The 14,420-nt window shown below is 39.7% G+C and overlaps 1 protein-coding gene across 1 annotated transcript; it reads left to right on the plus strand.

The window, feature by feature from the left end:
* The first annotated feature begins 54 nt into the window (after positions 1-54).
* Positions 55-12,431, plus strand: PCDHB15 (protocadherin beta 15). The gene has a single exon (XM_054555978.2). The coding sequence runs from the start codon at positions 55-57 to the stop codon at positions 2,416-2,418; it is 2,364 nt and encodes a 787-aa protein (XP_054411953.1). The 3' UTR covers positions 2,419-12,431.
* The last annotated feature ends 1,989 nt before the right edge of the window (positions 12,432-14,420 follow it).

Genomic DNA, 14,420 nt, shown 5'->3' on the forward strand with positions numbered 1-14,420 from the left:
CCCTGAAGTAGCTCTGACTCCGGTTCCTTGAAAGGGGCGTGTACAGAAGTAAAGATGGAGCCTGTAGGGGAGCGCTTTCCTGAACAAAGGCAAGTCCTGATTCTCCTTCTTTTACTGGAAGTGACTCTGGCAGGCTGGGAACCCCGTCGCTATTCTGTGATGGAGGAAACAGAGAGAGGTTCTTTTGTAGCCAACCTGGCCAATGACCTAGGGCTGGGTGTGGGGGAGCTAGCCGAGCGGGGAGCCCGGGTAGTTTCTGAGGATAACGAACAAGGCTTGCAGCTTGATCTGCAGACCGGGCAGCTGATATTAAATGAGAAGCTGGACCGGGAGAAGCTGTGTGGCCCCACCGAGCTCTGTATAATGCATTTCCAAGTGTTACTGAAAAAACCTTTGGAAGTATTTCGAGCTGAACTGCTAGTGAGAGACATAAACGATCATTCTCCTGAGTTTCCTGAAAGAGAAATGACCCTGAAAATCCCAGAAACTAGCTCCCTTGGGACTGTGTTTCCTCTGAAAAAAGCTCGGGACTTGGACGTGGGCAGCAATAACGTTCAAAACTACAATATTTCTCCCAATTCTCATTTCCATGTTTCCACTCGTACCCGAGGGGATGGCAGGAAATACCCAGAGCTGGTGCTGGACACAGAACTGGATCGCGAGGAGCAGGCCGAGCTCAGATTAACCTTGACAGCGGTGGACGGTGGCTCTCCACCCCGATCTGGCACCGTCCAGATCCTCATCTTGGTCTTGGACGCCAATGATAATGCCCCGGAGTTTGCGCAGGCGCTCTACGAGGTGCAGGTCCCAGAGAACAGCCCAATAGGCTCCCTAGTTCTCAAGGTCTCTGCTAGGGATTTAGACACTGGGACAAATGGAGAGATATCATACTCCCTTTATTACAGCTCTCAGGAGATAAACAAACCTTTTGAGCTAAGCAGCCTTTCAGGAGAAATTCGACTAATTAAAAAACTAGATTTTGAGACAATGTCCTCGTATGATCTAGATATAGAGGCCTCTGACGGCGGGGGACTTTCTGGAAAATGCTCTGTGTCTGTTAAGGTGCTGGATGTTAACGATAACTTCCCAGAACTAAGTATTTCATCACTTACCAGTCCTATTCCCGAGAATTCTCCAGAGACAGAAGTGGCCCTGTTTAGGATTAGAGACCGAGACTCTGGGGAAAATGGAAAAGTGATTTGCTCAATTCAGGATGATGTTCCTTTTAAGCTAAAACCTTCTGTTGAGAATTTCTACAGGCTGGTAACAGAAGGGGCTCTGGACAGAGAGACCAGAGCCGAGTACAACATCACCATCACCATCACAGACTTGGGGGCCCCAAGGCTAAAAACCGAGCACAGCATAACCGTGCTGGTCTCCGACGTCAATGACAACGCTCCCGCCTTCACCCAAACTTCCTACACTCTGTTCGTCCGCGAGAACAACAGCCCCGCCCTGCACATCGGCAGTGTCAGCGCCACAGACAGAGACTCAGGCACCAACGCCCAGGTCACCTACTCGCTGCTGCCGCCCCTGGACCCGCACCTGCCCCTCGCCTCCCTAGTCTCCATTAACACAGACAACGGCCACCTGTTCGCCCTCAGGTCGCTGGACTACGAGGCCCTGCAGGCGTTCGAGTTTCGCGTGGGCGCCACAGACCGCGGCTCCCCCGCGCTGAGCAGCGAGGCGCTGGTGCGCGTGCTGGTGCTGGACGCCAACGACAACTCGCCCTTCGTGCTGTACCCGCTGCAGAACGGCTCTGCGTCCTCTACGGAGCTGGTGCCCCGGGCGGCCGAGCCGGGCTACCTGGTGACCAAGGTGGTGGCGGTGGACGGCGACTCGGGCCAGAACGCCTGGCTGTCGTACCAGCTGCTCAAGGCCACGGAGCCCGGGCTGTTCGGCGTGTGGGCGCACAATGGCGAGGTGCGCACCGCCAGGCTGCTGAGCGAGCGCGACGCGGCCAAGCACAGGCTGGTGGTGCTGGTCAAGGACAATGGCGAGCCTCCGCGCTCGGCCACCGCCACGCTGCACTTGCTCCTGGTGGATGGCTTCTCTCAGCCCTACCTGCCGCTCCCTGAGGCGGCCCCGGCCCAGGCCCAGGCCGACTCGCTCACCGTCTACCTGGTGGTGGCTTTGGCCTCAGTGTCGTCTCTCTTCCTCTTCTCGGTGCTCCTGTTCGTGGCGGTGCGGCTGTGCAGGAGCAGCAGGGCGGCCTCGGTGGGTCGCTGCTCGGTGCCCGAGGGCCCATTTCCAGGGCATCTGGTGGACGTGAGCGGCACCGGGACCCTATCCCAGAGCTACAAGTACGAGGTGTGTCTGACAGGAGGCTCTGAAAGTAATGATTTCAAGTTCTTGAAGCCTATATTCCCCAATATTCTGAGCCAGGACTCTAGGAGGAAATCAGAATTTCTAGAATAATGTAGGTATCTGAAGCTTTCCTACCGTCTGTTAACTTTGTCTTCCTCACTTCACCTTAGTTTTTTTTAACCCTTTAGTAATCTTGAATTCTACCTTTTTTAAATTTCTACTGTTGTCTTTAGTAATGTTACTCATTTCCTTGGCCTGGTTGTTAGTTTTCAAATTATTGTATTATTATAAATATTTTATATCAGGAAAGTTCATATTTCTGAATAAATTAATAGTATTCATTCCTGAAGGGTAATATGAAAGTTAACCCCACCTAATAAACATAACTCTAATTTTGAAAGTACCTTTCACACTATATGACACTACATAAGAATGTATGATTTTTGAAGTCATATTTTAAGGTTTTTTAATAGTTTTCTTATTTACACAGCTCTGACTTTTTGACAAAAGTTTGGGGTGTAATCATTTCATATTTATCCATGTGTAATTTCTTCTAAGCTTCATATTTGGAGTTTTGTTTTTTTCCAATAAGGAGCAACATGGACAATTTTAAGCTACTCTTTTCAAGGTCACACTTGTAAGCATGAGACTTTCATTCTAAAACACATATGTCATCTCATAAAAATATATCTGCATAATGTATTCTTTCTCATGTAAATTAACATAGAAAAGACTAATGGGTTCTTTCTTATCTCTGTCTAATGTTATGATCCTATTGGGGGGCTGGACAGGCTTTCTAATACCCAGATTTACTGTGTTTAAGGTGTTCCTATAAGGCCAATAGACACCAGGACCAAGTAATGCATCTCCTGCAATTTCCTCTTGCCACAGCAGGAAAATCTTAACTAAGTTCCAAATTCTGGGCTTAGAGGAGCTTCTGATGGTACAGTATGCCAACATCTACTTGTCTTTGGATGGTGACATTGTTCTGATTCATAAGGAATTTGAAAGAAAATACATTGTAGAATTAATATTAGTTAACCAAACAAAATTTATTAAAGGATATGTTGGTGAAGGAGTTGAATTATTTGAGGAAAAAACATCTGCTGTCTTGTCAGGACTTTTCAACTTTGTCTCCAGGAGCTTTTCAACTTTGTCTTTTCAACTTTGTCTCCAGGAGCTTTTCAACTTTGTCTTTTCAACTTTGTCTCCAGGAGCTTCTCAACTTTGCAGATACTCTAGAATGGTATTGCATGCAAAATAATGACTGCCAAGATGTTCCTGCCCTAATCCCCAGAACCTATGAGTATGTTATACTGCAAAGAAATTAAGGTTCAAACAGAATTAAGGTTGCCAATCAGCTAAACTTAAAATAGGGAGACTCTCCTAGATAATCTGGGTGGGTCTATTTCAATCAGTGGAAAGCCCATAAAAGCAGAGTTGAGTCTTCCCTGAGATGAAAAAGAAATTTCATTTAAGGACAACAGCTTCAGCTTGTGCCCCAGAGTTCCAGCCTGCCCCTCCTAACTGCCTGCTGTACAGGTTTTGGACTTGTCTAACCACGTTTCACAACTGAATAAGTCACTTCCTTGCAATAAATTGATTACTATACATCTCCTGCTGCCTGTTTCTCTGGCTGAACTCTAACTAACACAGATTTTGATACCTGGAAGTGGGGTGCTACTGTAATAAACACTTAAAATGTGCAGGTGGCTTCTGAATTGGACAGTGGGCAGAGACTGGAAGAACTTTAACAGGCATGACAGAAAAAGCCTCTCTTGCTTTGGACAGAGTGTTAGCAGAAATATGGTGTTAACAAATCTGCTAGTAAGGACTCAGAATGAAGTGAGGAGCATGGTGGAGAAACATGTTGCCTTAGAGAATACCTACTTCACTTTAAATAGATTGTGAGTAGAAATATGGATGATAAAGTCTCTGCTGGTGAGGGTGCAGAAATGAGGAAAATATTATTGGAAATTGAAGAAAAGGGAATCCTTTTATATGGTGAGAGAAAAATTAGCTGAATTGTGTCTTGTAGTTATGTAGAAAGAACTTGTAAGCAATGAGCTTGGGAGATTTCACTGAGATTTTCAGGCAAAGGGTTGAATGTACAGCCTGTTTTTTTTTTCTTGCTTCTTATAGTAAAATGTGAGAGGGAAAAGAATGAGAGGAATTAGATTGAGAGAAGAACTGTGAAGCAAAAAGGAAACCAGACTTGGTGGTTGGGGAAATTCTCACCCTATTCTGACTGCAACAGATGTTAAAATCAGGAGATTCACTGCTAAGGATGCATGTTCTGGAGAGAAAGCCACAGACATATTAGGACAACCTTTTACTAGTGCCTTGAAAGAATCAGGTAGTCAATCATACAGAAGGCTCTTTGAAGAGACTAGGCACATGACATGGATATCTTCAGCCACATCAGCAGAAGCCAGGAATAGAGACATAATTATTCAGTAAATAACTTCGAAGGAGTCTCTTGTTTAATAAATTGAATCCCTGTGAAATGCACAGGAAATAAGGTTATTAAGAATGTTTAATCGGCAGTAACACTGCCAGCTTGAATTGAAAGGGATAGAGAGAACTAATTAAAGGAGGATGTGGTACCCTCCTCCCCAAATTTTGTAAGCAAGAAATAGACTGATAACACTGCTTAGCTAAAAATATGTGCCAATTCAAATGAAAAAGGAAGAATAGTTCAGAGGATGGAGCCTGAAGTCCAGAGAGTACAGCTCTCAAACCACAGAGGATTTGTCAGTCCCAAGCCTTGAAAGCAGAAGTTTCCCTGGATGTATTGCCACATTCATTGGTGCAGGTGATTTTTTTTTTTTTACTTTTACTTTTTTACATAGTTGTCAGACTAGGTTCCAAGTTGTCTACTTAAGATGTATGAGACATTTGTCAGAGAAGTAGTGAGGTAGGAGATCAGCAGGACTTATTTTCCTGTCAAAACAGGACAAAATGAAGAAATTGACAGGAACCAGCAGGTGGTGCACAATTGAAGTTAAAAACCCTGCAGGAAGTAGCAGGTGGTGCCGAAGGCAACCTCTAATTGCCTTCACTGCTCATTAGCATAAGAGATTCCCACCAGCCCCATGACAATTTACAAATATCATGGCAACCCAGAAGTTACCACCCTTTTCCATGGCAACGACCTAGAAGTTACTGCCTCTTTTTCTAGAAAGTTCTGAATAATCAGCTCCTCAATTTGCATTAACTCACCTCTTAATTAGCATGTAAGTGAAAGTAGGTATAAGTGGGTATAAATATAGTTGCCAACAACCCATAACATAAGTTGCTACTGCCAACTCTGGGTGCACTGCAAAAGAGTTAGCCCTGCTCAGCAAGGAGCAGTCCCTTTCAATAAAAGATTGCTGTCTAACAGCACCTGATTGCCCTTGAATTCTTTTATGTGTGGAGCCAAAAACCCTCCCAGGATAAGCCCTAATTTGGGGCCTTGCCTGTCTTGAATCAGTCATATTGTTTTCCCTGGGGTGTTATCAAGGGACAGTACTCTGAACTACTGCAATTAAATTTATATCATCATTCAATCATCTCACAATTGGCAAACATATGCAAATAACTGAATTTTCAAGAAATATTCCTGGCTAGTAGCATCTCCAAAAGCTGACTTTGGAGAACAGAATCAGAAAGTGAACTGATAAATGCGAGGCACGCTTTTAAATCTGGACTTAACGGTATCCTGAGCAAGATGACTAAGATGTTTATGCAGCAATCCAGACTACCCTGCCCCCATCACAGGCAATAAGTAGCAAGGCTAAAAATTTTACTTAGTAAAATTGACTAAATATGGATCCTGAAAATATTCATAAGTGGATCAGCAATCCGTGTGTTTTTGTGGATTACGGCTATTTGAAGGATAAGTACCAATTCTCCTCTATATCATGCATAGCACCTAGAACAATTTTGAACATGAGTGACAAGTCATTGTTTCTTAGTGAATAAAAAAATTAAGGACAGTGAAATAAGTTTCTTGGAAACTAGCAGGGTAGAGACTCTCATCAACATAAACAGAAACATTCATTTTACCTATTTTGTCTTTCAGATTTTGTAGACTTCTTTTGAGATTTCTGTAAGTCTCATCTTGCCTTTTATGATGTTAATCTAAGGCCATTGACCATCTTGCTTTATTTCCCTTCCTTGCTTTTATTTTCTTCCTAAATGGCAATTGGAATACATAGGTAGTTGTGGTCATATGACAGCATTCACAAGGTGGGAGCTACCTTATTCCAACAATTGGAAAGTGGAGGAGAATTTTAATTTCTTCCACAAATGAATTTAAATGGGGGCAACAGTTTTCTGAGAAACCCATTAGCTATGTTTTTGGTATAATAAGAATAAGCTGCAGTGTCTCTTCACTATCCTCCAAACCACTACTTAAAAGAGCAACATGGAACTTCTATTTCTAGTTTGATTACTGTAAACATGGAAATTATGTGTAATTTTAGACAATTTAGTTAATATGACTATTTAAATGTACATAAAATTATCCATTTTGGCTGATGGTTGAATTTTTAGAAAAGATTTCCTTAAAAGTTGAAAGCTTGGCTGTACTAGCAGAGGTCTCTCTGGATATTTTGAAGTCATAATGGAGTGTTATGAGTTATCTTTGGGATAATCCCCTAAGGGTTTTATAATCTCAGATAAACACTGTGATGATGTATTTTCTTCACAAAAGAACAAAGGAAACATAAACATAATGAATATTTTTTGTTAATCCAATGCCTATTCCTGTAAAAATGGGTTCCTTTCCTGTAAAATCAATAGAATATAGGCTCTAATATAGCAAGCTCATTTCATATGTATTGCCAGTCTATTGAGGGAGAGGCTTGTGTCTTTTTTCCCAAGCAAAGCCAAATAGCATTCAATGAGAGTTCACTTTGGTGATGTTTAATGAAAATCTAACTCAGGTAGAGGCCTCACTGGAATACTCCATGAACAGAAATGTAATCTGGGCAAAACCCTGCAGGCTTTATCTTGGGAAATGTAATAAAAAATAATCAGAATATTGTCTCTATTGCTGAATCAGTAGCCTGGAAATCACTGCAGAAGTTTTACCTGTGGGAGGCTATGGGAACCCTCTTGTGTCATGTGCTCTCAAATGTGAATGAGCAGGTCAAGAACTAAGGATATTCAAAAGATTTTAAATGTCCAAATAGGCAGTTCTGGAAATACCTCAACATTGTTTGGATATTACATTTGACATGAAATAAAAAGCATATGAAATACTTTGCCCAAGTTCTGTTCCAAGTTCTCTTTCTGACCAGATATTTCAGTCTGACCATTGTTAAAAGTCTGATCCATGCCAGGGAAGTCAGGCATTCCAAATTTTGGCAGACCCAAAGAATGGAGGTTAAAGATATTCCTGAACATGCTCCTTGAAGGAATCTTGTGTCACTCAACTAGCCTGTCCCTAAATGTTACTCCTCAAATTGTCACTACTGCCATCAACATTCAGAATCATGTTTGAAAAGCGTATGCTCTTCTACATATCTCTTATATTCTGCATTGAAAATGACTTTTAGAAATTCATACTTCATAGTAACAGAAAATGTACTAACCAGAAAGATCTTTTGCCAAATTTATACTTCCCTTAGTCTAAATTCTTTTAGTTTTAATCAACAGAAACCCAATTCAAATTAGCTCTCAAGATAAAATACAGAATTTATTGAGAAGATATTAGGGTATATAATGTAGTTTAGGATATGTTTGGAAATAAAACTGATTGAAGGGTAAGGCCATAACAATTAGAAACAAGGACTTGACCATTTTTTCTATCCTGCTGGTTTCATTCCCTTTTACTTCAGACCAGCTTCCTTCACGTAGAGAAAAATGCACTTATATTTCAAGAGCCTAAAAGTTATTTTAAAACTATTATAAGTTGACTCATGCCTTTTCTGGTACCAAGTTTGGAAATACTGGTGGGCTTATATCAATTCCAAACTAGGGCTAGGAAGCAGAAGATTCGTGTTTGTTGGTTTAGTAATATGACTACTCCCATTTGTTTTACAAGAGTCCAATGGGGTGGAGATATATGTACTCCCTGGAAAAGGGGAGGCAAATGCATATCTGCATGTGTCAGTAATCACCAACACCAATGATTTGAAATTAAGGGAATCACAGTTAACCTTTTCTTCATAATTCTTGTATTTTATGTGTCTGCAAATATTAAAGAAATTTTACTTCACAATCAGGGCAACAGATAGACGGTAGCTCAATTACTTTGAACATCCAGGCATTTGTCTGTGGAATGGTCATAGGTGACAATGGCAACTCAACATTGATGCTGAATTTCTGTATACTGCTCAGCTCACTAAAGAAAACTGATGCCCAGTAGTAAGGGCAAAGTAGACTATCTGGAGTGGTGGCAATTGAGGGTGGTTCCTCTTAAAATGGGAATTAAAATCAGTGACGCCTGTGACATCTATTTCTTCATCAAAATCTTCCACAGAACATTCATTTTAGCTAGCACAGTAGCCATTAGCATCTTTTTAAGTGGATTTTTTCTTACACACCTAGATGCCCCTTAATAATATGTCAAAGGAAGAGATGTAATACCAAAATGACTTAAATACATGAATTTGTTCTTGACCTTTCTATGTTTCTGACTGCAGTAATCATTATCTAACTGACTGGGGCTTTTGATAACTGCATTACTTCTGGTTATCAGCATAGTCATAAAAAATTAAAAATTCTCATGAATTCTAGGACTTTCAGAAGTTGGCACCATACTTACAACCCCCATTATGAATATTAATGGCTGGAGAACAGCAAATGCCATTTCCTCTAGGGTATTACCATTAGTACCCAATCATCAGTAGTCTCTGTCACTTGTGGCAATGATGGTCATTTTCAAGATAATATTAATTTGTATACCAAATGAGAGAAGAAAGCTCATTACTGCTACTTTTAGATTTGGTCTTTCTCTTGCCTTTTCCAAAAAACATATTTGATTAATTCCTGACAACCTTCTTACGTATAGAAATGCATGTTTTGAAACAAGCCTAGAGATCCCAATGTGTACTACTTCCTTTGTATCTTAATTTACAAATGTTTTATGGGTAAAGTCTAGAATTTAAAGGCATCTCTAAAGGATTAATAACTTTGTCTTTCTTAGACTGATCTGGAATACCTTGAGAAGAGCATTACTTCCATTTATCAGCATAGTTACCAAAAAGTCGAGAAAAATCTATCATGATACATAAATGATGATGCCTCAAACAATTTTAGAAATCTACAGCTACAAATACACAAAACCCCATAGTGGTTTGTGTATTTGTGTGTGTGCATTTGTGCCTGTATATGTGTGTGTTTCTGGTGGGTGGCTTTAGTAGACAGTGGCAATAAAGTGCAGAGATAAATACCAGAGTAACATTGCTTTTCCAAAACTTTTCCACATTACGATTTTTTTCTTTAATCTACGAATGTATTTAATAAAGTTGGCATTAGCAACATATTGTAGAAGAGTTTACATTTTCAAATGAAAGGAAGTTATTTCTTGCAAATGGAATAATCCCAACATTATTGAATTTAGAATTTTCGTGACCTTTTTGGCCTTGAAGGAGCAGCCCAGGAGAAGGAGCTGTGAAGTAGATATGGTAAATTTTCCCCCAGTGAGATCAGGAAACAATAAAGTTGACAATAGGATCTGACAGGATGAGGGTGAGGTTAGTGTGGCAAATGTGTGCAAGGGCAGGGTGGTTCCTGTGCTTACTTAAAATTTCATATTTTGTTTCTCATGGGTGTTTACATTAAATTTTAATTTTTACAATATTGCAACAAATAGTATTTATCTCCAAGTTTTGGGATAATGACTTAAAATTTGCATCTGAGTTACTTGCTTCGCCCTTGTCCCAGTTGTTCGTTGTTTCCAACTTGCAAGTTCAAATGTTACTATGGTAACAGTGATGGCTACAACTGGAATTCGAGCAAAGAAATCTGAAGCAAGTCCTATTCCAAATATGGAGTGGCAGGAGCAATGATGGAAGAATCCAAAGACATCCAAGCAGATCTCATGAGCTGGAGTCCTGCAGACTGGGAATGGAACAGCACCTGTGTGATCATGATTGTCTAGGAAAATTGTTTGTAAGTTTTTCTTCCAGGTGACATGCAGCCAAGTCAGTGTGCTAATTTTGTTGAGAATTTGTGCATCTATATTCATGAGAGATGTTGATCTACAATTTTTTTTCTTGTAATACCCTTGTCAGGATTTAGTTTCAGGGTTCTCCTGGTCTCATCAAATGACTTGCCAATTGTTTCCTCCACTTCTTCTTTTATGAAAGAGTTTATGCAAGATAGTTATTATTTCTACTTTATGTATTTGATAGAATTTACTGCAGAACCCAACCATGAATGACATTTTCTTTGTGGGAAGATTTTGAGTTGCACACTCAATTTCTTAAATAAATATGCTGCAATTCTAATTTTCTGTTTCCTCTTCTGTCAGCAGCTGGCAGCTTGTGTTTTTTAAGCAAATTTGTCTATTTTATCAAAGATGTTGAAGTTATTGTCATGAAGCTATTGATAATATTTCTTTCTCATCTTTCAATATATTTAGAATCTGCAGTGAGGCCCTCCCCCTTTCACTATGGATATTGGTAATTTATGTTTTCCCTCCTTTTGTCTTTATTGGTATTTCTGTCAATGTACCAATTTTATTAATTTTGAAAAACAAGACAATCATTGGTTTCACTACTTTTCCTATTACTTTCTGTTTTCTTCCTTTTCTCAGAGAAAAAAAGGCTGGAGTGCAGTGATGCAATCATAGCTCACTGTGACATCAAACCGCTAGCCTCAAGAGATCCTCCTAAGGCCAGGCATGGTGGCTCACACCTGTAATCCTAGCACTTTGGGAGGCTGAGGCAGGTGGATCACCTGAGGTCAGGAGTTTGAGACCAGCCTGGCAAACATGGTGAAACCCCATCTCTACTGACAATACAAAAATTAGCCAGGCATGGTGGCGGGCACCTATAATCCCTGCTACTCGGGAGGCTGAGGCAGGAGAATCGCTTGAACCTCGGGGGTCAGAGGTTGCAGTAAGCCAAGATCATGCCACTTCACTCCAGCCTGGATGAAAGAGCAAAATTCCATCACACACACACACACACACACACACAAAAGAGAGAGAGAGAGAGATCCTCCTTCCTCTACCTCATGAATAGCTAGGACTACAGGTGCATGCCACCAAATCCAGCTAATTATTTTTATTTTTATTTTTGTAGAGACAGTGCCTCACTATGTTGCCTAAGTTGGCCTCAAACTTCTGGGCTTAAGCAATCCTCCCAAATCAACCTTCAAAAATACTGGGATTACACGTGTGAGCTGCCTTTTCTAGCCTCCTTTTTGTTTTCTATTTTATTGATTTCTGCTCTTCTGTTTTTATTTCTTTTATTCTATATATTTTGAGTTTAGTTTTCTCTTTTTCTAGCTTCTCTGAAAGCTTAGATCATTGATTCTAAGCCTTTCTTTTCTAACACACTTGAAAATACATAAAAATATGAAGTTATAAATTTCTTCCTATATATTACTTAAGTTGCATTTCATGAACTTGACTAGTTTGTGTTTTTGTTACCATTCAGTTTGAACTATTCTTCTTTGATCCATTGCTTGACTATAATTGTGTTGCTTAATTTCCAACTATCCAAAGGTAACATTTTTTATTTCCAAAATAATTATTTTTTGGTCTGGGAGCATACTCTGTATAATTTCAACCCTTTGAGATTTATGAAGTCATTAAAAATTATTCAGCATGTAAGTTACCATGGTGAGTTCCCCATGTGTGCTTGAAAGAAATGTGTAACCTGCAGTTGTTGGTTGAGTATTCTATAAATATCAATTAAATCAAGTCACTTGATAATGTTTTTAGATCTTCTTTATTCTTAACATTGTTTCTACGTTCCGCCAGTTACTAGGAGAAGAGTCTTAAATTCTTCACCTGTGATTGTGAGTTTTTGTTTTTTAATTATACTTTAAGTTATAGGGTACATGTGCACAACATGCAAGTTTGTTACGTAGGTATACATGTGCCATGTTGGTTTGCTGCACCCATTAACTCGTCATTTACATTAGATATTTCTCCTAATGTCCCCCCACCCCCCACCCCATGACAGGCCCCTGTGTGTGATGTTCCCCACCCTGTGTCCAGGTGTTCTCATTGTTCAATTCCCACCTATGAGTGACAATATGCGGTGTTTGGTTTTCTGTCCTTGTGATAGTTTGCTCGGATTGATGGTTTCCAGCTGCATCCATGTCCCTGCAAAGGACATGAACTCATCCTTTTTTATGGCTGCATAGTCTTCCATGGTGTATATGTGCCACATTTTCTTAATCCAGTCTATCATTGATGGACATTTGGATTGGTTCCAAGTTGTTGCTATTGTAAATAGTGCTGCAATAAACATACGTGTGCATGTGTCTTTATAATAGCATGATTTATAATCCTTTGGGTATATGCCCAGTAATGGGATCGCTGGGTCAAATGGTATTTGTAGTTCTAGATCCTCGAGGAATAGCCACACTGTCTTCCACAATGGTTGAACTAGTTTACACTCCCACTAACAGTGTAAAAGCATTCCTATTTCTCCACATCCTCTCCAGCATCTGTTTGTTGTGAATTTTTTATTTATTTTCAGTTCTATCATTTTTTAATCTCATGTACTTTAAAGCTCTGTTATTACATGCACAATGGATAGCTGCTTGATGAACTGACACTCATTATTAGAAAATGTCTCATTTAGTCTCTAGTTACTCTGTCTGATATTAATATAGTCAGTCTACATGTCTTATGCTTAAGGTTTGCATGATATATTTTTTCATTCTTTACTTTCAACCTGTATTCATATTTAAAAAGCATCTTTTTAAAACAACATAGCATTAAATCTTGCATTTTATCCAATGTTAATATGTTTGCTTTTTAATTGAAGAGTTTATTCCATTTATATGTAATGTAATTATTTATAATATGGTTGTCTCTATTGCAATTTTATTCATACCCTCCATTTTCATTCCTATGTTCCCCATTTTCTGTTTTCGTTTGAAATCCTTTGTTCCTCATTTTCTGTTTTCTTTTGACTTGATTAAATATTTTTCATATTCCATTTTATATCCTTATTTGAATTTTTAGCTACAACAGTTTCAGGAGTATTTCTTCTAAGGATGACAATATACTGCCTTTTCTTATCATGGTTTACCATCAATTAGTATTATACTACTTAAGTTACAATATAAAAAACTTCCAATTATGTAATCCTCATTCTTTTGCCATCACATAGATGGATCAGCACAAGACACAGGACATATATTTGAGAATTCATATGGTGGAAAACCTCTATGAATATAATCAAATTTTAAAATCTCTCAAAAAGATCTTGATGTCTACTCTGTAGAAAATACTCCAAATTGGAGACAAATATAATGAGAGTAATAAACATGAAAAGATCTCAGCCAGATTTCAAATCTAAATGTGCACTAGAGAACTCATGCTGCAGGGAAATTATGTGAATTCAGTGAATGCAAGAAAGTCTTCACTGATCTTTCTCTTGTTAAAAACACACATGGCATCACACACTGAACACATGCCCTATCAAAGTAAGGAATACAGGGAATCCTTTATGTGTTCCTTGTATTTTAGGAATCATTAAAAATTTCACACTGGAGAAGAATTTTATGAATAGACATGTACGCAAGCCTTTGTTCATTCTTCATTTATTGATGTACATGTAAGAACTCACAGTGGGCTGGGCACGGTGGCTCATGCCTGTGATTCCAGCACTTTGGGAGGCCAAGGCGGGTAGATCACCTGAGATTAGGAGTTCAAGACCAGCCTTACCAATATGGTGAAACCCCATCTCTACTAAAAATACAAAAATTAGCCAGGTGTGGTGACGTGCACCTGTAATCCCAGCTACTCGAGAGGCTGAGACAGAAGAATTGCTTGAACCCAGGAGGTAGAAGTTGTAGTGAGCCAGGATCATGCCACTGCACTCCAGCCTGGGTGACAGAGCGAGACTCCATCTCACAAAAAAAAAAAAAGAACTCACAGTAGACAGTGGAGATAAGCCTTATGAGTATAAGAAATGTGAAAAAGCTTTCAA

Source organism: Pongo abelii, chromosome 4 (assembly GCF_028885655.2).
Source record: "Pongo abelii isolate AG06213 chromosome 4, NHGRI_mPonAbe1-v2.0_pri, whole genome shotgun sequence".
NCBI lineage: Eukaryota > Metazoa > Chordata > Mammalia > Primates > Hominidae > Pongo > Pongo abelii.